General features: G+C 35.9%; 1 protein-coding gene across 2 annotated transcripts; it reads right to left on the bottom strand.

The window, feature by feature from the left end:
- CSE1L (chromosome segregation 1 like) lies at positions 1-26257 on the bottom strand. Of its 2 annotated transcripts, XM_058177436.1 has the most exons (26): positions 26152-26257; positions 22214-22306; positions 21447-21589; positions 20516-20617; positions 19102-19247; positions 18871-18961; positions 18444-18551; positions 16968-17060; positions 16607-16774; positions 16384-16513; positions 15308-15373; positions 14878-15080; positions 13654-13738; positions 13321-13382; positions 12519-12655; positions 12088-12191; positions 11455-11552; positions 8823-8973; positions 7653-7861; positions 7029-7126; positions 6810-6895; positions 6158-6239; positions 4711-4857; positions 2846-3077; positions 1668-1730; positions 1-489 (listed from the first exon to the last, which is right to left on the bottom strand). In XM_058177436.1, the coding sequence occupies exons 2-25, from the start codon at positions 22296-22298 to the stop codon at positions 1680-1682; spliced, it is 2877 nt and encodes a 958-aa protein (XP_058033419.1). In that variant the 5' UTR covers positions 22299-22306; positions 26152-26257; the 3' UTR covers positions 1-489; positions 1668-1679. The 2 variants fall into 2 exon arrangements, with proteins under 2 accessions (XP_058033419.1, XP_058033417.1); XM_058177434.1 differs by lacking the exon at positions 1668-1730.
- Between the last annotated feature and the right edge of the window lie 242 nt (positions 26258-26499).

The following is a 26499-nucleotide window of genomic DNA, read 5'->3' as shown; positions in this document are numbered from 1 at the left end:
TACTTTTTAAACAAGAACTTATTTATTCACAATTTAGATAAATTTTAGAAGACACAAAAGAAATACAAATAACAATAAACTGGAAAAAAGAATATGTCACAACGTGAGTGTGCAGCCAGTATTCTGTATATTTTAAAATGTTATCCAATCACAGCATATGTGAAATTGCAATCAATCCCAAATTATAAACTTCTAACACTATTCCCTTTGAAAACAAACAGGGAAAAGGAAAATCACTTCCTTCTTATGAACACATTCAGCTTCTGCATCAAGCAATAATTCTGTGATGTATGTCTGAAATAGCAACTCGTTTCATTTTGTCCGAGCTTTGTTTAGAAGACAGTCTATATTAGTGCTCCTTGATGTGACTCTGAAATTCTGCCACTCAGATTAAAAATGTCAGAGCAATGTTACACTTGCAGCTTGTAAATATCCTTGAAGAAACTGCAAAGCTTCAGCGTTCAGGCTGGTACTTAGCATTGACGGAACCTTAAAAGACATAAGCAATATATATTTAAAATACATTTAAATTACAAGTTTAAAACAAAAATCTATTATTCCAACTAAGCATCCTAGGTTCCATCAATCCCCAAGTATTTATTTGTCTCTACCCTGTGAATTGTATGGCCATACTATAATTCCAATTATATTTTGCCAAGTGTCAGGGCAATAATAAATTGTCCAGGCAATTGGTTCTTTTGGATCCAGATACAATGAACATACCAGTGATTAAAGAAATTTCAAGATTTATATATTATATATTTATGTATTAATAACTCAAGCAAACAGATTTAAAAGTGTAACATAACAAGAATACATACAAAGCTAGATGATATCTCAATCTCTTACAAGCTGCAATAATGATAGAAGAAATACAGTACCCAATGCTAGGTTCTGTGCAGAGGTTCCCAACTTAAAGGCCTAGGGGCGTTATTAAAACCTGGCACCATGACCAAGAGACATAGGACTTTGATATGGGAACTGAAAGTCTGAGACCTTCAAAAATGATAAAAGTTTTGTAGCTCTGTGAAGATTCTCCCCGCCCACCTCGCCAGTTCCTCTTGTTTTTAGCAAGGGTGAAAAACAACCAGGTTAGTTGGAGATGAGCTCTAAACTTTTATATAGCTAGTCCTTGATTTAGCGACCGTTTGAAGTTACAACAGCACTGAAAAAGTGACTTTTCATTTTTAAGGGCGGAGGTGCCTCAGTGGTTAGAATGCAGTACTGCAGGCTACTTCTGCTGACAGCCGGTTGCCTCCAATTTGGCAGTATAAATCTCACCAGGCTCAAGGTTGACTCAACCTTCCATCCTTCTGAGGTGGGTAAAATGAGGACCCAGATTGTTGGGGACAATATGTTGACTCTGTAAAACCGCTTGCAGAAGGCTGTAAAGCACTGTGAAGCGGTATATAAGACTAGGTGCTATTGCTATTTTTCACATTTATGACCACTGCAGCATCCCTATAGTCATGATCATAATTTGGATACTCATATTTATGATGGTTGCAGTGTTGTGGGTGTGGGTGTTGTGATCACTTTCTGAAACCTCCTGACAAACAAAATAAGTGGGTAGCCAGATTCAATAACCATGTCACTAACTTAACAACTGTGACACTGTGATCCACTTAACTGTGGCAAGAAAGGTCATAAAATGGGGCAAAACTCACTTAACAAATGTCTCACTTAGCAACAGAAATGTTGGGCTCAATTGTCGTAAGTTGAGAACTTTTCTAAATATGAAGAAATCAAAATATTATTATTATTATTATTTATTAGATTTCTATACCGCCCTTCTCCCGAAGGACTCAGGGCGGTGTACAGCCAAAATAAAAAACCCAAACAATACAATATACAATTAAAACAAAATTAAAAAACTTATTATACAATTGGCTGAATATATCTCACTAAACTTCTTGAAATACCCTGGTCTTCCGCATTGCCACAAGTTATTGTATCAAAGAGTTGTATTTCATATAGAGTTGCCTCTAGCAAGATGGGCAGCATAGAATAGAATAGAATTTTTTATTGGCCAAGTGTGATTGGACACACAAGGAATTTGTCTTGGTGCATATGCTCTCAGTGTACATAAAAGAAAAGATACATTCATCAAGGTACAACATTTACAACACAATTGATGGTCAATATATCAATATAAATCATAAGGATTGTCAGCAACAAAGTTACAGTCATACAGTCATAAGTGGAAAGAGACTGGTGATGGGAACGATGAGAAGATTAATAATAGTTCAGATTTAGTAAATAGTTTGACAGTGTTGAAGGAATTATTTGTTTAGCAGAGTGATGGCCTTCGGGGAAAAACTGCATGTTAGTGTAATAATAAAAAATATTTATAGGAAAGCTGTTTGTATGGATGCTTTACTTCAATGAGCATCCATTCAAAATTTGCAATAGAACATGACATTGTGCTTCAAGAGAAGCACGTGTTATTTTGCTTGTCCTATTTAGCAACACTTCCTCAGTGTCCTTTGGCATTTGTGGCAACCAGTTGTTTTTTTTGCTTATGTAGTGTAGCTATTCAGAAGCCTTACGACTTCTAATTGGAGTTAGAAACTGTCAGATGTTTCAGAATTGAATAATGTGAAAATAAAGCTACATTAAGGAAATTACCCTCGCAACACAATGGCATCCTAAATTTTATCACTTTTGCAAATTCTGAGGAAGTAAGTCAGGATGGCTCTTACATATGCATGTGAAGTGAGGAACAGTTTTATAATTTTGGCCTCAGCATGTTCAAGGAGAGATTAGAAAATGTAAAATACAGGTAGTCCTCCATTAACAACCATTCAATGAGCTCTATACTTGTTCCCACATAAAAGTAACTTACTCTGCCTGGACATGCAGTAGATAATTTATGAAGAGACTGTGCAAGATGGATTTTGGGATTATTCACAATTTGGCCAACTGGATCATGCTCCTTTTTCCCAGCAAAGGCAAGCTGAGAAAATGCAGTCTGGTATCCTGGAGTATCTTCTATATCAATGAAGTGTTCCTCATCAGGAAGGGTGTCATCTTCAGGCAATTCAAAAAGGCCAATAAGGGCCTGAAGGAGGGGTGTCCTGAAAAACCAGAAGATGCCTTTCATCAAATTGCTTGTTAGAAGAGATTCATTTATCATAGCTAGAGAAGGGATTAACAATGATACAACTATGGCAGTTAAAAATTTAGAAAAGTATCTTTAAAAACTATCTAACAGCCTATCTTTCTAAAAATGCTCAAATAATTTTTATAATTAGTTTTTTATACACACATACACAGCTATCTATCTATCTATCTATCTATCTATCTATCTATCTATCTATCTATCTATCTATCTATCTATCTATCTATCCTCTCTAATTTATTAATGTAACTCAAGTCTCTTTTTAAATTTCATTAAAATATAAATTCTATTTTTTCTTCTTCCATTCAATTGTGTGTCTGATTCTTGACTGCTGCCTAGACAAGTCCCTACAGTTTTCTTGGCAACGTTTTTCAGAAGTGGTTTGCCATTTAGGGCTTTGTGTCTAAGGCAAGATTAGAACTAGAAAAGAAGTCAGCCTCTTTTTCGGAGTACAAGACGCATCAGAGTATAAGACACACCTTTGTTTTTGGGGAGGAAAATAAGAAAAAAGCTGATTGGCAGGTGAATCGGCCTCCTGGAATACCCCCAATCAGCTGTTCCCAGAGGTGAATTTTAGCAACAGGTTCCTTGGTTGTGAGCTCTGTGCCTTGCTTTTTTTTCAGCCTCAGAAACTTCTGAAACTCTGTTTCAGAAAAATCTTTTTTCTGCCTCTGAAAGAGCTTCAGAAAAAAAAGCCTCTGAAGCTCTGTTTGGGGCTTCTTTTCTGAAGCTCTGTCTGGAGGCTTTTTTTTCTGAAGCTGTTTGGGGCTTGTCGTGTCCCACTCCTCCGCTGACGGCTGGGTCCGGGAAATCCGAATCAGGCGTGCCTCTGCAGCTCTGCCCAAAGTCCTAGCAAAGTCCTCAGAGCAGGCAGGAGACCAGTAAGTGACTTCAGCAAGATAAGTTTGACTTTTTGCCTGACTCAGAGACTGCCAGAAAGTAGCTCCTTTATATAGGCCATGGGGTGTGGCACCATGACTCAGCACTCATTAAGGCCTGCCCCTCCCTTCCCTCTGTAGCCTCCGTCTCTCCAATCTTCTGATGCGAGGGTCACACCAATCAGCTGTTGGTAATAAACCCTCCTCAGGCTCACCTGCTGTGGAGGAGGGGGAGGGGTCTAGCTGCTCCGTTTGCCTGGGCATGGAGTCAGGGCTGGGGCAGGGAGATTCTCCTTCTGCAGTTTGTGTGGGCATGGAGCCAGGACTGGGACCGGGAGGCATACATTCCTCAGTGTGCGGGAGCAGGTAAGAAGGCCCCGGCTGCTCTGAGGGCGGGCAAGACACAACAGGGCTTCTTTTCTGAAGCTTCTTTTCTGATGCTTTTTTCAGCCTCTGAAACCTCCCATTGAGAAGCTGAGCAAGGCTATATTCGGAGTATAAAACGCACCAGATTTTCACCCTCTTTTTTTGGGGGGAAAGGTATGTCTTATACTCCGAAAAATATGGTAGTTAGTGATGTTACCATGCAGGAAAAAGAATAGCTGTATAATCCTTGCTACCTTAGCAGCAGATTCTAAATTAAACACGGTATTATTTTTGGATACAGAATTAATGACCAAGGTTAATTATCAAGATAGTGACTGTGCCTACCACAACTTTGTGTACTCTGTGTCCATCATTGGAGGACATTCTGTGAGTATTTTTGTGATGCCAACTGCGCAGATTTTCTTTTCTACTTGCCCAGATACCTTCTGTATTTCTGGTATTATGATTTTTTCCAAAACCATTCCAAACATCCTATTAAGTGCAAAAGAAATAAATGTATTTTTATTTTGGTAAGTACCTAAGAATAAATCAAAACCCAACTATATTAGATTTTAAACAAATTCATCAGTTGTCAACCCATGTTATTAATTCTTCAATAAGTGAAGTATGTTACTTCCCACCGAATTTTAAGAGGGCTCATCATTCCTTTACAATAAGTAAGTCTCCCCAAATCTTCAACTATTTGAATTCGTAGAACAGATTATTTTTTATCTTTTGCTTCTTTGCTAAAATAAGTTAACTTCATTCACATTTCAATATACCCAGAACTATCTATACTTTCCCAATGTTCCAACTAACTTACATCATGAATAGAAAAAAATACGGAATATATCTAGTCATCCCATTTCTGTATCACTCACCTCACCAAGGTTAAGCATGTCACTGATTCAAACATCCAAAGTGTCAATAAGAATTTCTGATTAAGCAGGATTTTAGCCAATATCAGAATGATAGCTCTGTTAAGTTGTACATTTTACCATGTTAGAAAAGCCTCAACGAAACCTGTATAACCTCTTTTTGCTCAATAACTGGTAGTTGACAGGAAAAAGCTGTTTTTAGTTATGAGCTTTTTTTTATTCTTTCCCTCCTCTACAAACATTTATCAGAGATACTTTTTTTACATTTAACTCCAACAGACTAATGCCTTCTCATTGATTCTGGCCGAAACTGAGGACATTGCTGTACCAAATTAGGAATTAAGTTTAACCCTTATTCCAGTGATATAGCCAGATGTACATATTTTTCTTCCATTTTACTACTTCACTCTTATGTGTGAAAAAAGAAAAACCTGTACACAGGGATACTGATCTGGCAAAGAAAAGTCTTGGCCTCCAGCTCCATTATAGATGTATGTTTTAATGTAAGCATTTTTGAAAAGTGTTCACAAAGTTGCACCATTTCATCCCCACAATTCACTTGAAATACAAATCTTCATAAAAGTGCTTTTAACAAAAAAAAGTGAAACACATTTATGATTTTTTCTTTTCTTCTGTTTGACAATGTGTTTCCATCACTCTTATCTTTGTTTTTGCTTATTTTTTCTTTATTAATTAAAAAGTAATTGAATAAATAAATAAATATTCTACACACATTTACTTATTAAGGAATAAATATTTGACAGTAATAACAAACAGGGATAGGCAATCTGGACGCATCTTCTGTGAAATTATATTATCAAATTACTGGCATTAACTCTTATATTTAGTTCAAAGAATACAATAGTTAGAAATCCTCAGTATAAAATAAATTGTATTTTTAAAAACATACTAACTTTGGTTGTATGCTGTCAAATATTTCTTGAAGCGCTATTGCTCCATATTTTATGCAGTACAAGTTGATAAAGACTAAGAAACCTATATTAAAAAAGAAAATAATTAAAAGTTGTAAAAGACAGGACTAACAGTATGAGCATTTGGTACAATCTCTTTTATAAGCAGAGTTATCTTGGACAAATTAAGATTTCGACAAAGTGTTATGTGAAGATAAGGAAGAAAATCCTGGTTTTATATAATTATATCCCAACATCTGATGCAAGTATATAAGTCAAAGATTCTATGTAATGGTGTGTGTTTCATTTTGCTTCCAATGTTCCTGGCTGTTTTTGTTCTTAAAAACAATGGACTTCACCACAATTCTCCAAACCCTTTTTTATTTGCCACAATTTTTAAGCTTTACATGGAATAATATGCTACTCTGAAATCCCAATACAGAACTATGGCCCATGCTACTTTTATCATTTTGTCTGAAATGGTGCAGGGCTTCCTGTCTGAACAGGGGGTTGGACTGGAAGACCTCCAAGGTCCCTTCCAACTCTGTCATCTCAGAAATCAAACTGAAAGTGAAGGTAAAAAAAAAGTTAATTGTTATCAAGCCATCCTCAAGATGTTTTCCCAAACCATAAAAGCCATTTATATAAAACTTACTTTTGATAAATTTTGTTGTTTTGGAATTTTGAAGTCTTTGGAAAAGCAGAATGTAAATTTGCTTCCTGTACTGATCGATGGATTCACTAAAAAATAAAAAAAAAGACCACAGCAATCTGATTATTCCATCTAGTGTATCATTGTAGACATTGTTTCAATAATGCCAAAATAATCATTCACACTCATTACAAAAATCGGGTTGTGGATGTCCATACTTACGGGGGCATATGTTCTATAATGCTATTCAGAAGGTAGAACCCCTGATGGTCATTAAGTTTAGAAGCAATAAGTTTCTGGAATACTCCTAGTAGTCCAGGCTATAAATTAAAATAGAAAGCAAAACAATCTTGGTTACTGGTAGTTGAAAGCACAATGAAGGGACCATTTAACTACAAAATTGTATCTAATTCAAATTTTGCAACAAAGGTTGCTCAAGTACAATAATCAAAGAATCCTAAAGTTTATTTCCTTAACTCTGGCAAAACAAAACTAAAAATTAGAGTACGCTCAGTATTATCAGCTGTGGGTTCATTTATTTAATCAACTTTGTACGATGTCATGATGACAACATTTATGATGGCTTATAATATACAAAATACAATAAAATATATTTTCAATATAAAATTAAAAAAAATAGTTTTGACCCAAACAGAATACATGGCATCAGATCTCAAACCCCTCCAGAAAAAGATCTGTCTTTAGCCTAAAGACAGGCAGGACTTATAACCACTATTCCAGGCTCAATTACAGTTGTAATGAATGTACTGTCAGACAGTAACTCTTACCCCCTCCCCCAATACATAGAAATCTAAAAATATCATTCTCACTTGAGTTTATACGTACAATTTTGTCAGCTGCAGCACTTGCTATTGTATTGGCTCCTCTCTCCAAATAGGCCTGAAGAAGTCTCACCAGAGGAGGGATGTTTCCTGACCTTTCCCACAAGACCGGCTGAAGCAGATGTGGAAATAAGGCCATATAGGATGATGGGATATCATTTTTATGCATCTCCAGCAATAGAGACATTACTTGAAATACGTATGGGATGAACTCTGAAAAGAGGAGGAAATAGTTAATAGCCTGGACTAGTGATTGGGAGATTATATTCACACACACAGTAATGCCATAAAGTAATCTCATGCTACAAAATTCCTGTAGCATTTTAAGAAGCTACCTTGTACAGAGACACTAGGTTTGTTTTCTATGGATGTCATGATGCTAACAAATTTCAATTCCCATGTTGAGCCAATATGGTTTAGGATGTGGGAGATAGGTGTTTAACAGCATCTATAGCTGTGATAACGAACCTATGGCACACGTGCCAGAGGTGACATGCAGAGCCCTCTCTGTGCGCATGCGCACCGTCGCCAGCTGCTCTTCTGGTTTCCGGTGTGCCAGCTGATCTGTGCGCATACTGGAACCCCAAAAACCCAAAGACCAGCTGGCCGGTGCACATGCGCATGCCGGCCACCTGGTCTTCAGGTTTCTGGGGCTCAGGCATGCGCGCACATTCCAGTTTGGGCACTTGGCACCATCACTGATCTATAAGATTAGAGGCTAACTAGCCCAGGTTACATCATGGGCAAAAAAATTATGCTTTCTCAGATCACTAGTCCAATGATCATCTGTTGTTGCTGATATCCAATTAAGGTGAATTTTAAATAAAAGACTTTATGATATATTACAGAGGGAGGGAATAGCTATGGAAAGGAAATCCATTTCTGAATAAAGATTGGACTTAAGAAAATGCCATTTCCTTTCTTACAAAGCTCATATATGGCCCTGACACATTCCACAAGAGTCACGTGTGACTCTGAACACCCACAGTACATCCCTGAGTAGAGATACACGCCAGGCCTGAATAAAAGATGGGCTATAAATCATAGTAAATACAGCTATGTTTTGTTCAACTCTTGCAAACAATATAAAGACAAAAAGGTCTGGATATAGATAGATTAAAAATAAATTATTTAAAATGAGCAATCCATTGGTTCATTAACAGCTTATTTATACCTTGCACATCATTCTGTAGAATCTCAGTGAATACCATAAATAGAGCATCTTCAAAGCTTCCAACAGCGGCGGGGTTTGCTCTGCAAGTTATCCGTATCGATAAGCAGATTGATTCAAACATATAATGGTTAAAGTGAGGCTTGCTTGGATTCTAAAACCAAGATATGAACAGAACAAAATACATAAATTAAAAATGGGAAAACGTCTACCACTGTGTATGATGCCATCATGACTACACAGACTGAGAATTTTACTCAAATTGTAACAATTACCACTGATATACCCCATTATAAATATATTAATGGCTTCAGGTGGCAATATTTAGTTTGCATCTGACTAGAATTCCCATGATTCATCAGAGAAAGTTATCAATATGATCTTTGATTACTGAGATATTTTATATTAGGGGCCTCCAGCCCCAGGCCATGGCCTATTCGTAACCGGGTCCCGTGAGTGATGGGCCGACGTGCATGCGCAGCCCATTTCAGCTTCAGCACAGCCTAATTAGCACAAGTTGATTGTCCCCGACTCTCAGCTGTTTCAGGCTGCAGGGATGGCCATTGCCTATTGCTGCCTTTGCTGCTTGCTGCAAGGAGGTAAATTGCTGAACAGATTTTTTTTTCTTGTGCTAATCAAGCTATGCTGAAAATGAAAATGAAAGTAAAGCAGGCTATTTGCTGTAACCAGGCAAAATTGCTGGGAGGCAGAGGCAGATTTCTTTTTCTTGTTTTCCTCACCAAAAAAGGTAGGTGCGTCTTATAGTCCTGAGTGTCTTATACTCTGAAAAATGCAGTAGTTGAGCAGCTCAGTTTACACAAGTTGAGCTATGCACACATACACACCAGGCCAGCGCTCGCAGGGCCCGCTTCCCCTCTCTTATAGAATTTTCTACGCCCTACAATTGTTAACATTTATTCTTTCAGGAAATCATATGGAGTAAAGAACTAGAGGAGCAACCATTTTTTTGCCATTTCTATTGCTTATAATTAACAAAAATTAATTTCTGTAATATAAACCATAATACATTTTAAAACTTTTACTTGGAACTGAAATAAAATGAAACAAAACTGCTGGATCTTATCTGGGTTGGTCACTGGGACCAGAGGTTTTATCTTCTGAGCTTTCGGACTCCATTCTCAGGGAACTTCTCTTGTGAAGAGACGTTCTCCCTGTGTGAGAAGTTCCCTGAGGATGGGCTCCAGCATGAGTCCGAAAGATCGGAAGATAAAACCTCTGGTCCCGGTGACTGACCCAGATTGGATCCTGCAACATTATCCTTGGACATGTATAGTCACCTTCACTTGTGAGACAAAGTTTCATAAAATGACCAAGGTCACAATAAGCAGATGCTCTACTCATCCAGTAGGGTTTTTAAAAAATTGTTTCACCTTTTAAACAACAGATCTCCTCTCTAATTTTTCTGGAAATTTGTTTCCCCATTTATAAAATAGAAAAGTTGGGTGTGCAAAATGTCTATCTTCACAGCTACTCTCTGTCGCAGCACAAGAACTGAAACTGTTACAAATCTACCAAATACTCATTATTTTGGATCAAATAATGCCTTTTAAACTATGGTATTTAACTGAAGGCTTCCTACACCTGAGCAAACTTTTTTTTTTTTTTTTGCTAAGAGATACACATTTTTAAGGGAGCAATTGTTAGAATGGGAAATTCACTTAATGTTAGCTTAAGATAAATAATTAGAACAATTGTATAATTAAAAGTTGCATATAACATTAAGAAATATTACAGATCTAATATAGATCTATATATACACCTTTCTTTTTACTATTATACTGTCCCTATGTGGGGGGGCGGAAATCACCCCATATTATTTTAAAATGTCTTTTTGTCATCTTTCTCCTCCCCGCTTTGCTACTTTGGCATCCAGCATCTGGGCCACATGCAATATAGCCTATTAGTCTATAGCAGGGATAGTCAATCCCTGCTTTTGTATCTCTGTTGGTAGTAAAATTTTCTAATCGCCCACCGGTTCCACAGTAATGCACTGTGTGTCATCTACGCATACCTCTCGCACATCGTGGATTGGGTTGGGGGGGGGCACCGGCTACCAGCTCTGCTTGTCTGTTACAGCTGGGTGGTGTGCGCGAGCTATTCTGGGATGAGGCTCTTTTGTTTGCAGTCACACTATAGTGCCATTTAGTTTCACTTACGTAACATGAACTAAACTTATGCGCAGGCGATACAAATAGTATATTTTCAGAAATTTAAATTGTCACGAGGAATTTTATGAAAACCTAATGAAAATGTTTTTAAATAATGCTATGAAATTTTTTTAAAAAATCAATTAAATTAAAAAAAAAGGAAAGTGCTTCAGTATTGGACAAAACCCCTACCACCCACCATGAAAGCTGGAACGCCCATTAGTGGGCAGTAGGGACCAGGTTGACTACCACTGGTCTATAGCAACCCTACTTATATTATTTTAGCAGATTTTTGGATTCTAGCAAATCTGAATATCTTCCTTCTTTCTATAGAAAGACAATCTAAAATGTAGCTGTTACTTTAACTGGTCATGAGGGATATGAAAGTGTGTGGCAATTCATCTAATCATTTTGATAAAAGAGAAAAGGCAATAGGCGGTACAAGTAGAAATATATTTCTTCTTTACCTTACTAACAGCAAGTAATTTCTCTGTAAGTTGAGTAATTAATGAAGGGATATATGGAATTATGGCTTCCTGAAGAAGAGAAAAACTCCGCATGATAGCTGAAAATTCAAAAATTTATATTAAAATGAAGGCAGAAATAACTGCAATTTTTTTGTAACCTAATTTTATAAACTGCATAAAAATGCTTACATCACGTCAACTGGATCAAGATAAACTGAACATCATGTTTGATAAGTTTCAAATAAGCATATAATTCAAGTTTTAGAATTTTTAAGCTAAGAAAAATTATTTAGCCTGGAAGTTGCAGTTTTTGTGCTTGTTTCCACTCTGAGGAAATAATAAACATGACAATCCTATGTTATCAAGATATTCACTACATTTTGGAGGACATCAGCTTGGAAGGATGATTATCTCTAGTTGTGGGCAGCATGCCTCCAAATATCAACAGCAGGAAAACAATAAAAGGACACGGCTATTTTTTTCCATCCCCTGCTTGCAAACAACCGATCACTATTCATTACTGAATGAAACAAAAACCTAGACCAAAATGGGCCTTGGCCTGACTCAGCAGTATATTTGCAAGTTTTTGAATTTTACACTTCTTCTACCATTTCATTTCTTATAGGCTCCTACCTTTCATAATGTACTCATTTTCAGATGACCCTGGAAGTGTCAGAGCTTTGAAAAGATTTGTTAGCAGCATTTCAACACATGGAACCATCTCTGAAGCTGAAATTCTGTAGAAGATGATAATATTTTAATATCCCCAGTAGTCTTTTGATTACTTATCAATACCCTGAGGAGACAGATATTCTGACTTTCTCTTAAAGAGAGAAAGCAGGAAACACTAGAGAATGGACAGAAATGCAAGAAACAGAAAATCATGCTATGTTTATATCCCTCTAAAGCTGAAGTTCAATCAAATTTTAGTTTAAGAAATGTAAAAATTAGCACTACATATTAATGTGGATAATTTTAAAAAATAGGATTCCAAAGGCCAAGAATGTTAGAAAGCAAGAAATACATGTTTTATATAGTACGTTTATAACCAGTCTAAAACTTACAGTGTGGTGTTGTTAATTCCTTTCATTGTAAATAATCTTTCAAGAGCATGGGCTGCGTATGTATGAACTACAATACTTTCTGCTTGAAGGTAATTGATTAGGAGAGGAATAGACACCAAGAGCTGTTCTTTAGGTACCTACAAAATAAAATACATGCAGATAAAATATTTTAGAGAAACAATACCAACTCATCTGATAGAAGTACAAGTGAAATATTTCATTGTTCGACACTAAAATTTGTCTTATTTTAAAAATGTGCACAGAATACTTAAGTTTAGTCACAACTATATGAAGCTTTTTTAATTTATATAAAGAATTAGAATTAGAGTCATGAATGAAGTAAAAGTATATTTAAATGGTCTACCTATTTAAAAAACCATATGGAAAAAATACAGTCAGCAAGATTCTTAAAGACATTCCGCATTTCAGTTTCTAGATGTTTTTCCAAAGTTCAACTCAACATTCAGAAGTAAGATTAGAAATGTCAAATATTGGCAAGACTGAAATACCCCATGCTCCATGTTTACACAGTGGTTCTTTTTTGTTCTGACTATTGCTTTCGTCTTCCTGGGTTTAGCCTTTATAATACACAAGGAAACAGGGGCTCTGAGACCTACTAAGGATTGTTAAGAATTAAGGGAGCAGCCTCCTATTTAAATGAAGATCAAGCACTTCCTGCATATTGGCTTCCATGAGTTCCCAAGTTATATCACAAGAATGATGGATTTTAAGACTGATAAAGCAATAGAATCAGTGGGAGGTGGCAGCATATAAAGCTAATAAATACTTTAAAAAAACTTACTTGGTTTCTGAAAATCATGATGTATTTGATGCCATCAGCTTTAAGCACTGGAAATTCATTTACTGTAAAATTAAATAGTTTCTATAAATACACACACACACACACACATATTAGAATCTTGTTTTTCAGCATACTCCCCAACTTGCAAAAGAAGCAAGATTTCCACTAATATTAATAACAAGAGTTATTTGGTAAATTAAGCAAATAACAATTTTATGATGTACTCTTCAGTCATCATATTGTATTGCAATGCAATACAATACACAGCTCCAACATTATATCCAGGTTAGTTAAGAGATATTGAAGATATTTTGTATAAAATGTTAAACTTACCATTAGGAGACTTTAAATCTGGTAGAATATGATTCATAAAAAATTCTGTCAAATTCACTAGTTCATTGGCTTGGGTTATTCCATGCTATAGAGGGAAGCGGGAAATCACTTTTTAAATGTCTATATTAATTTATTTATAATTTAATTTAAATATGAATTGCTGAAATATGCTGTGAATGGTTCCTAGCAGTTTCTGTAAGTTATCTGTCTTATTGTTCTGGTTCAAAGTTTAAACTGTAAAACAGAAACAACCCTCTAGTCTAAATGAAATATTATTATTCTACTTGTGCCAGCATAAAGTACATTAAGCATGGTACTTTAGCACTATATCCTGAGGTTCAGAAGAAACCCTGCAAATAGTAGGCCCACTTAATCCAATTTATTCACAGGTGAATGAACACTGAGATTTCGAAAGATCTGCATGACCAGGACAAATTTTACTGTAGAAATCTTCTGTATCTCTCCAATGAATGAAGTGATCAATCTGACTCTACTGCTGAAAAGAAATGAAACTGAAAACCAGGAATATATCTGTCTCCATTTCACCAAAGTTTTATTCACTCCAGCTCTACAAGACAATGCTTGTATTCAGGACCTATCATTACTATATGTTTCACCTTACACATTTCCAGCACAGTTCATTTTGCTGAACCCGAAACACTGTTATTCAGGTCCCAACAATGGTTAATAAGTATCTTCTTTGCTGAGCACTCAGCAAAGCACTTCAGGCATGGGAGGAAGGTAATCTGAGCAATGTCCATATAGACAATCTCTAAGTAAAAGTATTCCATGATGTCTGATTTTAAGACTTAAAAGATTGCAACTAACATATGCCAGGGGCTCACACCTTTAAGAAGTGTGCTAGAGATTAAAATACGGAAACATGACGGAAATCGAAGTATGGTGGCGCAACAGGCTAATGCAGCCTATTATTAACAGCAACTGCTTGCAATATTGCAGGTTCAAGTCCCACCAGGCCCAAGGTTGACTCAGCCTTCCATCCTTTATAAGGTAGGTAAAATGAGGACCCAGATTGTTGGGGGGCAATAAGCTGACTTTGTATATAGTATACAAATGGATGAAGACTATTGATTGACATAGTGTAAGCCGCCCTGAGTCTTCGGAGAAGGGCGGGATATAAATGCAAAAAAAAAAAAATTACATCTTTCCCATAAGAATCCAAATATTATTATATCCTTTAATATTTTAATCAAAACCAAATACCTTTTGAGTCTGAGCTTTTGATGCCAAAGATGTTACAAGGTAAATAGCAGCATCCTTATGCTTCCAATTGATAGATGGATTTTTTGCATATTCTTGTAGCATAGAATTAACATAACCAGAAAAGATCCCCGTTACAGGTCCTTCAAAAAACTTGCATAATCCTCTTACTAGATCACAGGCCGCTCTGCGTCTGGTGTCAATATCTATACCAGAAAAAGATAAAGATCAAATGCATGGCAGGTTATACTTAAACAGCATCATTGTCTCTTGATTTGGATACATGCTTTTAATATTACTGAATAAGATTTATCACACTGTGAAGATTAAATAAGTAAGGATAAGCTGACAACAACAAAAAAGAGAACACACACACACACACACGTTGTATATTTATCCACTACTGCTGTTTATCCACTATCAAAACAATTACCTGATCCTTCCAAATCTCTTCTAATATATTCTTCAGAATTATCTTCAAAAGCTTCTTCATCAGCAGCTAGGTGACATAACATTGTAAAGATTAAACACTTGGTTAAAACTAATTTATTTCTAATAGTACATATTCTGATAATAATTTGTTCACAGAATAGAATAGAATAGAATAGAATAGAATAGAATAGAATAGAATAGAATAGAATAGAATAGAATAGAATAGAATAGAATACTTTATTGGCCAAATGTGATTGGACACACAAGAAATTTGTCTTTGGTGCATATGCTCTCTGTGTACATAAAAAGACAAGATACACTCGTCAAGAATCACAAGTGATAGCCACATGCATGATTTGTGAAGTAATTTTGTATAATCACTAGATATAGAAATAAACAAAACTTATACACCATTCAAATGAAACTATAAAAAAGCTAAGAAGGAAATAAAAAGTCCAGAAGAAATCTTTTCCAGCAGCCAAATAGATAAGCAGAGATTAACAATGACAAAAAAATCAAGCAGAAAACAATACTGTAATCACAGAACTATTAAGGAGAAAACCACACCACTACTGGGAGGACTAGCTACTGTATATAAACAGGAAGTAAACTCTAAGCTCACTTCCAGTGATGATGTTATCTAGTTGGGCAATGAACAAACAAGCAAGCTCAGGAAGCACCAAGGACCCCACAATTTGTTTAATAATGCTTTATCTTTTTTGAAGTAAAGTGCTGGAAGTTATTTATATAACAACAGAGTTGGAAGGGACCTTGGAGGCCTTCTAGTCCAACCCCCTGCCCAGGCAGGAAACCGTACACCATCTCAGTCAGATGGTTATCCAACATTTTCTTAAAAATTTCCAGTGTTGGAGCATTCACAACTTCTGCAGGCAAGTCGTTCCACTTATTAATTATTCTAACTGTCAGGAAATTTCTCCTTAGTTCTAAGTTGCTTCTTTCCTTGATCAGTTTCCACCCATTGATTCTTGTTCTACCCCCAGGTGCTTTGGAGAACAGCCTGATTTGGTTGTACAGAAATTTAATTTGGTTGTATAGAAATATCAAAAATAAATATACCTCTAAATTCCATATTGGGAACAATAACTTTTTCACAAATACTTGTCAGTGTATTCTGATCTTCAAACAGGTGCTTGTAATGGGGTCTCTCACAAACGGAAGCCAGGAACTGGATTGCATTACTTACAAGCTACAAGAAAAAGACATGAACAAAAATGATTTGAAAAAGTACCACCATATTTATTTCAAGCATAGTGAAAGAAAGCCAGGCACTTACGCTTACCAGATCGTACTTAACTTCTTGACCAGTTGTGACCAATAAATTCCAAATTGCAGTAACAAAACGGGGCAAGTAAGGCTGAAATTCTTCATCATATTTTTGTGCATACAGAGCAGCATTGTCACAAATTTGGGATTTCAAAAGTTCTAGAAGTCCAGCTTCCTCTTCATCCTAACATCACCACCAAAAAAATAATCATCAATCACATCCCTCCTTATTTTATTCACATTTCAATGTGCCTTACCACCTAAAAGATCCATATAAATTTTGCTACCAATTAACATATAGTCATAATACTATTTTTACTACTGAGTATGAATACCATTTCAGAGAAACTTAAGAAAATGTTTATCATGTTACTTACATCTGTTTGTAAGAGTTTATTATCCAATGTTAAAAGATTATGGAAGTTCATCATCCAAGTTTCCATGTTATCTTCAAAAAATTCAGGAAGGTCCTACAGAGTTAAGATACAAATTCTTATTTTTAATCATTTTTATGATAATAATTTATGGCAGGACCTGCTCAAAGAAAAGCTTTCAAAACACAGTTATAAAAAGGGAATTTATGAAATCCAAATTACATTTTTTTAATACTTAATATTCTAATCTTTTCATTTCTTGATTAGTATAACTGACTCAACTTTTTTGAATCAATGAACATATGAAAACATATCATTAGAAGTTTAAGAAAACGTCTGTGATGATGGGGAGGATGCTAGTACAATCACAAAATAGCTGTCAAGCATTGTAGAAAAATAGTGATTTACCAGAAAGTGAAACAAAGAAGCTGCATTCTGGTATCCTATCTAATCATTCAGGACACTTATTAACTTCCAGCTTCACTTAGGAAAGATTAACACATATAAATACAGTAGTACCTTGGTATTCATCGTTAATAGTTCTGGGAGGCAAGTACGAAAAGAGGACTAAAAATGATGAGTACCAAACAAACCATGTGACTTAACACGTGACCCTTGTTTCAGCTAGAAAGGCTAGGAAGTCAGTTGATGACGACAAGTTCTAGCTTGTGCATTGAGTAACAAACAAACAACAAGCACTGGGACAAAAATTTTGTGTCAAAATGTGTAGAGTTTTGCAAAGAATTTGACAAGTTTTAAAACAATTGAGTCCCGAGGTATAACCGTACAGCACTAGGCTATTGTTATTTTTTTATGCTATTTCTTTTAATATGATAAGACATTTTTGGAGAAATTCAAGGTTTTCTCAGAAATGCAAATGAAATAGTTGTATATTGTTTTCTTTCATGATTTTCAGTTCCAGAACAGAATGACTCAAGAAATGTCATTCTAAAAGCAAAGATTGTTCAAACTTAAGGGCAGTGAGCATGAAATTATGCAAACTCAGAAAATAGTGGCCTTTGTCTTGACTTCATTATAGATGAATATATGAATAGTCAATCTATTATTTCTAAATTTGATACCCTGACTGTTAACATTCATTATAATTCTTCTCTTTGCGCTTCTGACACAAATTTTGTTCAGGCTTGTTCTTACTGAAATGAACCGGAGCAGACACTAAATGTAAAAATGTATTGTATTAAAAGGTGATATACACACTATTTTTCATCTGAATAAGAAAGACTTTGTCCATGTAATTTATACAGCCAGCATTCACCTTTATTCAGATTGTTTTAAAACATTTTATTATCTCAAAAATCAATGAAGACTTTTTAAAATTACCAAAATCACCAAAATATTTCATCAACTGTAGCTGCTTGAATTCTAGGCCAATATGGATGGACCAGTATTATTAACTATAATATAATATATAATATACTATAAAATAAAATATATAAATAAAATATAAAGGTGGCTTACTTGAAAATTTAAACTGTAGAATAACTTAGCAATAAGAATCAGAGAGGAGAACAGAACTTTCAAAGCACTGGCATCGTTTGCATGAGTACTGCAAAGTTCAATGGTGGCCTAGAAAAGGAAAGATAAATAGTAACTTAAACAATGTTTTTGCTTCCTTTCTATTAAAATGCAAAAGTAAGATTTTTTAAAAAGAAGCAAAGCAATCACAGGCACTGGCATCAAAAGTCTGAATATTAACAGTGCTACTTAAAAAAAAAGGTAATGAATTCAATATTAGCATTTTTTAAAATCTTAATTTTCCTAGGAAGTTAACCTTCAAAGTAGTAATGTGAAAATCACAACCTCACGGTACTCAGCGTATGCTTAAACTGTGCTCTGAAGATGAAAGTGTTTTTGCGGAGATTCAAATGCCAAAACAAAACTGTACCTTAAAGAGATTGGTCAAGGGTAGTGCAAATGCATCAAGGACAAGTTTGATCTCAGTCCACAGTTCGTTTGATTTAAACTCATGACGGTACCTAACAAAGAAAGGAAAATTCAAGTAATTTTCAAAAGAAGTTGGTAAACTACACTCAAAATCAATCAAAACCCAATTACTGCACAACAGAGCAATTTTACTTGCAAACAAGAATAGGAGAGTCAGAGCCGTGTCCCATACCTTTTGAATAGAGAGTGTGCGGTACGAAGAACTCCATTAATAACATGGAAGTCACCACTCTGAAAGCGATTGATCATTTCTGTTAGCAGGTCGGGCCATTTCTGAGGAAAGTCTTCTCTACCGATTATGCTAATAGCATCACTTAACTACAAAAAGAGAATAAATAAAGATATCTGAAAAGGGATAAATAGCTGCTTTAACTAAATGGAATACAGAATTTTTTTTAGACTAAAGGACCCAATTACACACTAGCTGAAAACAATAAACATGACTCTACCTCTATTTTTCTTTAGAACTTGGCCATGACATCAGGCTGCAGAAGACATCCCCAGCACACACTGCTGGAGGAAGTTGAAGTGTGAATAGCTCATCTGTCTGCCTTTCAAAAAGCTGTTAAAACAGCTGATTCTTCCCCTGGATATTGGGTCAGTGGTTAAGTGACTATCATTGATTATTTGAACTGCCTCTAGCACAAAATGTTTTCTTATGTTGTATTATATTTCATTATTATTATTTATTTTAAAAAATGTTATGGCACATTGACTAATGTGTCAAGCAGGTGGCCATATAAATATGTATATTTATATCAACTGTGCACATATTTATTATTTTAACTAAAACAATACCCTGTCAGACCTGGAAGTCATTTTTACTATACAAAGTTACGAAATGATACTACATATGGAAATTAAAAACAAAAACATCCGTTTTAATCCGTTCTTGAATTAAAAAATGGTGGAATTTTCATACAATGTCTTAATATTGCCCGATTCTAAACTTGTCTTATAAATCCTTATTCTGCAGTGGCATGTATATTTAGTATTACACGACATCTTTAACACTGAGGCCATTAATTGGTTAATACTGAGTGGAGAAAAACATAACAAACATGGAATGACAGTGCAGATTCTATTTCATCCCCAATGAGAAATATTTGGTGGGGAAGTTGTTATTCTTAAGAAATATTGTGTAACCTTGCCTTATTTTAATTTTATTTTCTAAATTTGCATGCTACTTTGATAATCATCTACAGAATAGAAATAAATGTACTTTCAAAATTATTAAAACTGTCATTGTAATATAATCAGCATCTTTTTTCTCAATGGTTTTCTAGGCCTAAGCCATATGACACTTATTGATTTGCAGCTTTGGAGTATTAGTGATTATCAACTATCCATAGCATGCTTCAAACAGTTTAGATGAGCCAATGTTATCACTATTTTTAAGCACAACAGAGACACACTACCAATTTTTACATTTGACTTAAATATATTTTATACATATATAACTGCTCTTAAAATTCTTGGTCTTGAACTAGATGTCCTTTGATATCTCTAGTATTCTTTAAAATCCATATGTAACAATCAATCAACCTGCAAAACAATAGACAGAATTCCACTTTTAGTTGCCTTACCTGTTTCTGAATTTGTTCTGGGCTGCTAAGCATCAGGTGTACAATGTTGGCTTTAATAGCTATCCGGTCAGTTTCACATATTTTGTCTGGTTCATCTTCAATCTGCAAACAAAGTATCAATTAATCTAAGGCCATGCCTTAGATATTGCTAAGTTGTTTGCTTCATAAGGAGGATAAATAGGAAACAAATACTACCGCTATACCCCTAATTAATTAATCATCTTGTCAGGATAGAGATATAATTTTGAATTAATATTAGTTGCTGTAAAATCTGAAATGGTTATAAAATTAAAGTTCAATCCTAATTATATAATACTTCCAAATCAAAGTTGCAAATCTCTGGTCCACATCCCTCATCTTCTGGAGGCTTCTCTACTTTCTTGAAAACTTAAAATTGTAAGACTGAAACTATTAGTCCTTTCTAATAGTTTTGCTCTAGTTTTCCCCTTTCTAAAGAGGGAAAAGGGCTAGTCCAGGGGTGTCAAACTCATGTTGTCATGGCGGCATCACATGAAGTATCGGGACTTCCCCCTTTGCTAAAATGGAAGTGGGCGTGGCCACAGGCTGGGAGTTTGATAGCCCTAGGCTAGACAATTTATTTTTGCCACTTATGCCTGTGCTACCTGCTAAGTGAAGACTTCTGCATTAGCCATAGGACCTCGGAACTCAAGCAAATTTTGAATGCATGATCATATAATCAGTTTGAATGTGCATATGGATTTATGTATAAGGGAAATATTTATAAAGTTATTGTTCTCAGATTCAAGTATAAAACTGATTCTACTTTCAACAGTATGCAGCACAAAACCTACTGGATTTCCTACAAGTTCTTTACGGAATCCCAACAACCAATATGGGGTATAATAAACATATATGTTTAACATATTAATATTTAACATATGATAAAATTTTATTAGTTAAAAATACATACAATTCTCCAGTTTCTTTTAATATAATTCTTGAATGTGACAGAAGCACAAACTTTTATGACATTATCTTGTGATTTTTCCAATAATGTTAAGAGCAGCAGTGGATAATTCTGACTTCCTTCAACAGATTCAAGAAATTTTTCCGCTGTAAGAAAAATATAAATATAGTTCATAGTTTTATTACTGTCAAACTCCTATTATTTAACATCAAAAAGAAATAAAAAGACTGGGTAAGGATAATAAATTGAAATCAATATTTTTATATTGACTGTACAATTATCATCTTGCTAGTATTAAATGTTTCAAAATGTACAATAGCTGCTAAGCACAGAACAGGATGGTGTTCTTAGATTTTATACTCCAAATATTATATTTTGAAAAGACATCTCTTATGGACTACTTTCTTATAGTGCTCGAAATCACTGAACAGGAATAAAATAGATTCACTTCCATCACTGTACCAGTGGTTTTTAACAGTATACAGAAGTGTCTTTATATATAAAGAAGTTATATGCCTTTGAATAAATTATATCCATATAATAGTTTAAAACATCTGAATGAAATTATGAGTAAGAAATAAAAGTGATACAGATTGTAAGAGTTTATTATAGGGGATGTACTGAAGCAGAGGACAGAGCCTTTCTGAATTCAATTTTTCATGAAGTAATGTGAGAATTCAACTACTCAGCTAATATTGTGCTCTAAACTACCATAGGCTGCCATTTAATGTAGTCTCAAGTTTTTTTAATCACATTCTTAAATGGCTTACCAGGACGCCTTATTGCAGGATCAGGATCTAGCGTCTTCTTTAAGTATTCTGTTAAGGTCTGCAAATTGGCATCACTCAGCTCCATAACCAAACCTAAAAGTTAACAAAATAGCATTCAGCTACATATTAAGAAAAATAAGGACCAACCTATTCTCAACAAAACAAACACTACAATATGTATTATTTAAAAAATATCATTTTGGCAACAGAGCACACACTGATGGAAATTCAAATCAGTCTTCTTTTTGCTCTCAGTTAGGGTAATCTGACAAATTCCCTGTCAGTAAAAACACACTTATACACACAATTCACTGTATGGTCTCCTAGCCAATAGTAAACGCAACCTATAATTGTGAATAAAAACATACACAAAAATAGTATAATAGATTTCTTGACATGTAAATTATAATTTTCATGATCTGATATCACGTGGACTAAGATTTCAGTAATATCCAATATTATAGATCAGACTTCAGGTTCCTGAGGCTCTCAATATCCCATTGTTTGTATTAATTGTGTCTCGTATTTGCTTGGAAAATGCCCCCAATTCTCTGAAAGAAATATGAAAAGTGCACATTGTGGTGAAATTAAAGGTACCTAAGCAAAAACCTTGCTTAACCTAATTCAATCTTGCCTATATTGGGTTGGAAAGTATTATCTCAAAATAGTACCAGATATAATAAATTCTGTATTCTTCCTACATCCTTTTCAGTATTTCTTCCAAGAATAACACAATTTAATAAGTCTAGTAGATGATGATTCTCTTTAATTTGAAACTGATCTAAAATACAGTAGCGAAAAACTCTAACAGGCTTTCAAGATTCTATTATTATACTCTTCAATAAAGGTGTAGCTGAAATCCCTGCTGTTCCTATTTCCTGACCTTGCTTATCCTGAAGGAATGAGATTCATCATGACCTTACTGAAATTGTTTCATTTTAAACACACACATTGGTTGTGTTTTCAGTTCAAGCTGTTTCAATTTTTCCAAGTTTTTCATGGTACGGAAAACTATATCGAATCACACGTAAGCTGTATTTTTAAAACCGAGTTCCAGTTCCTATCTAATTATTCTTTATTGCATTAGGTTATCTATTTCTGACTAGAACTAAAGGTTGGAAATAAGCATTTGGGCTATCCTTCCCAGATCTCCAGTCTGAGAAGTCAAGCTAAAGACAAAGATGAATGTCTCTCTAGAATCTGCTTGAACATGGAAGAAAAATCTACCATCTTTCCAGTTAATTGCTCTGTGAAGAAGCTGGAATCTGCCTTTTTGTAATTTAGTTCTATTATTTAGGTCTGCAATGATGCAAAACAGGACTTGACCTTAAATGTGGCATCTTTTCAACATATTTGAAGAGTGCAATGGCATCTTTACAGGTGTCTTTTTTCAAAGCTAAAGATACTTAGTTCCTTCTGAACATTTTTAACCCTCTAATGATATCTGTTGATCTTCTTGTAACCTGTTTTCAGTTTCTTTGCTGACAAACTGTTTATAGGACTTTAAGTGAGATTTGAGGATGCAGAAAGAATAAAGTAGTTACTTCTCATGATTTAAAAAATATATGTTGATGTAGAGTAAAATTATCCTTGCCTTTCTTTGCAGCTTTTATTCTATTGGGCTCATATTTAAATTGCAACCAACTATTATTGTACCTGTTATATTTATTGTAACATTAAACTATTTCTCCAACCTATTAATATTATTTTGCATTTTTATTTCTTGTTAACTACACAAATGTGTGCATCTGCAAATTTGCTAAATATTACTTCCATCTAAGCATTTAACTCATTAAAATTGTCAGAAGATTACAGGGTCCAGGAGAGATTCTTGTGCCATTCCACTTAATACCTCTCCCCAATTTGATCATGGACCATTAATAAGAATTATTGGCCTAGTTTCAAGTGATCTATTTACTTAAATATCATGTCATCCAATTTATACTTAACTCATTGCTAGTTAAACTTGTAATGACATACTCCAAGGAAATGGTATTGACATATCTTAACTTCCACAAAATATCATCTCAGAAAGATGCCCAATCAAAAACATGACAAAAGATTTTGCAAAATCCATGTTAATTTTAATTATTGTATTGTCTTAAAGGAACAGGACTTTTATAAACTCATACTTGAAACTATTTTAACATTCTGTTTCATAATCTTTGTTATGACAGGTTTTGGCCATGATCAACTTTAAGAACAGCTTTGATTTTTTTTAAAAAAAGTATATGACCTTCCTCTTAGGAATAACTTGACAATACCTTGAATCTTTGGTTGATAACTATTTAATATCTCAATTTGGAATCGCTGCATCTTAATGTATTATTTTGACATTAATTTTTAAAAGCAATCTTTATATGGTATATGCCCGTGATGGTGAACCTATGGCACACATGCCACAGGTGTCACACAGCGCTCTCTCTGTGGGCATGTGAGCCGTCGCCCCAGTTCAGCTCCGCATGTGCATGTGCCTCCCACTGCCAGTTGGCTGTCGGGTCTCACCATGCATGCAGGGTGCACATGTGGGTGGGCGTGTGTGCATGCATGGGGATGAAACGCATGAGCAGGGGCCACACATGCATTGTGTTTTGGGGGTTTGGCTGCGGTCCAGAAAATGTTAGCCATCATTGGTATATGCCATGCTGTTACTATTAACCAGACCTTTTCTCATTATTAAGCACACAGTTCTTGTTTTTTTTTACAAAGGAGGAATATATAAATCAACTTAAGCTTATGCATAAAATATCCCCCTATTTTAACCCATTATCAGCGATGGGCCTATTTACTGTTTTTGAAAGCTAATTGTAAATCCTCTATAGTTCAGCAGCCTTCCCCAAAGAGGACCAATTCATTTAAACCTTGGTAGAGACACTAGGGAAACAGGAGCACCAAAAATAATAAAAAATATGAACATGTATAAATGAAATTACAAATTAGTAAAGTATGCTTCAACTGGAAGGAAGGGATACCATTCAGAATAGCTTGTCATCAACCCCCCTCTTCGAAAAATGGGCTTGGAGAACAGAAAAGGGGGGGGGAAAGAATGTTACATTAATAAACCGAGTATCCCAACCATCTTTTTGCAAACAAGCTGCAATGTTGCTATAGGGTAGATAAAGCTTATTTCCAAGTAGCCATTGATACACATTGAATAAATGGTAGCTGATTTAAATCTTGCCTTTACCAAGCGGCTATAACAACTGTTTCCACCCCAAATACTATTTGAGGGTCTTTGAGGGAACAAATCCAAATACAGTCAATGTTGTGACAAAGAGAATGTTGGCAAAATCCTCCATATTAGCACCAAACAAAATAGCTTCTGCCCAGTGCAGGGTATTTTCTTCTTCAGTGTCTGCAACAGGATTTTGCTGCGGGCTCCGAGAAAGAGCCCACAGAGCATCTTTCTTTTTTTTGGGAGGGGGAAAAAAAAGAGAAGGTTGGCATCCTTCTACGTTGCTGCCTCAGGATGTGGGAAAAAAAACAACCCACCATAGTTCCCTTAACGGGACGAGGACCCTCCCCGCCCTTGAAAGTCCTGCCTCATCTCCAACGGGTTGACGCGAGAGGAAAAGCTCGGCGATAGAAGGAGGGGACGGGGACGGAGGGGGGGGGGAGACAGTGATCGTGGTGCTCGGTTCACGCTATCTCGTTTCCAGAGCGAGTGACAGGCGAGGCTAGCCAATCAACAGGCTGCTTTTGCCGCGGGCGAGGCTCAGGAGCCAACGAGGGCACGCGTAGGCAAAAGGAGGCAGGCCAAGAGAGACGGCGCAGGTTCAGAGCCACCTCCCTCTGCTGGGCCATGGGCCCGCACTCGCGACCATCTCCCCAGACTCATAGGCTTGCCTCGGTCGCCCTTCCTCTCCGCGACTTTCTCTTCCGGAGCCAGAGAGGCCCAGCCACACGCCAAGGGATCGCGCTTAACGGCTTGGCCTTACCTGACGGGTCCCCTGACAGAGAGATCGAGCAGCAATTCCTCCTAGGGCTCAGCTTCACATTCAAACCTCGATGAGGCGGCGCGGCGGCGACGTGGTGACGGCACCACGCAAGAGGCGGAGCCAGCTTTCCCCCTTCCTCCCGCCGCTGCCAATCCAAAAGCGACTCTTCCAAATCGGCAGCCAATCACGGGCGGGCTAGTTCTTAATCCAGATGACCAAGAGCTCTTCAGTGCAGGGACGTCCTAGAAGGTCTTGGCGGGGTGGCGAAGGCTGAGGGGAATATTTCGAAGTCCCCAAAGGGACAGGAAACGGGCGTTTCTTCTCCCGTTGGGCGAGCCTTCAGAGTCC

This window comes from Ahaetulla prasina, chromosome 3 (genome assembly GCF_028640845.1).
Source record: "Ahaetulla prasina isolate Xishuangbanna chromosome 3, ASM2864084v1, whole genome shotgun sequence".
Taxonomy (NCBI): Eukaryota; Metazoa; Chordata; class Lepidosauria; order Squamata; family Colubridae; genus Ahaetulla; species Ahaetulla prasina.
This window is presented reverse-complemented; position numbering and strand designations above follow the sequence as displayed.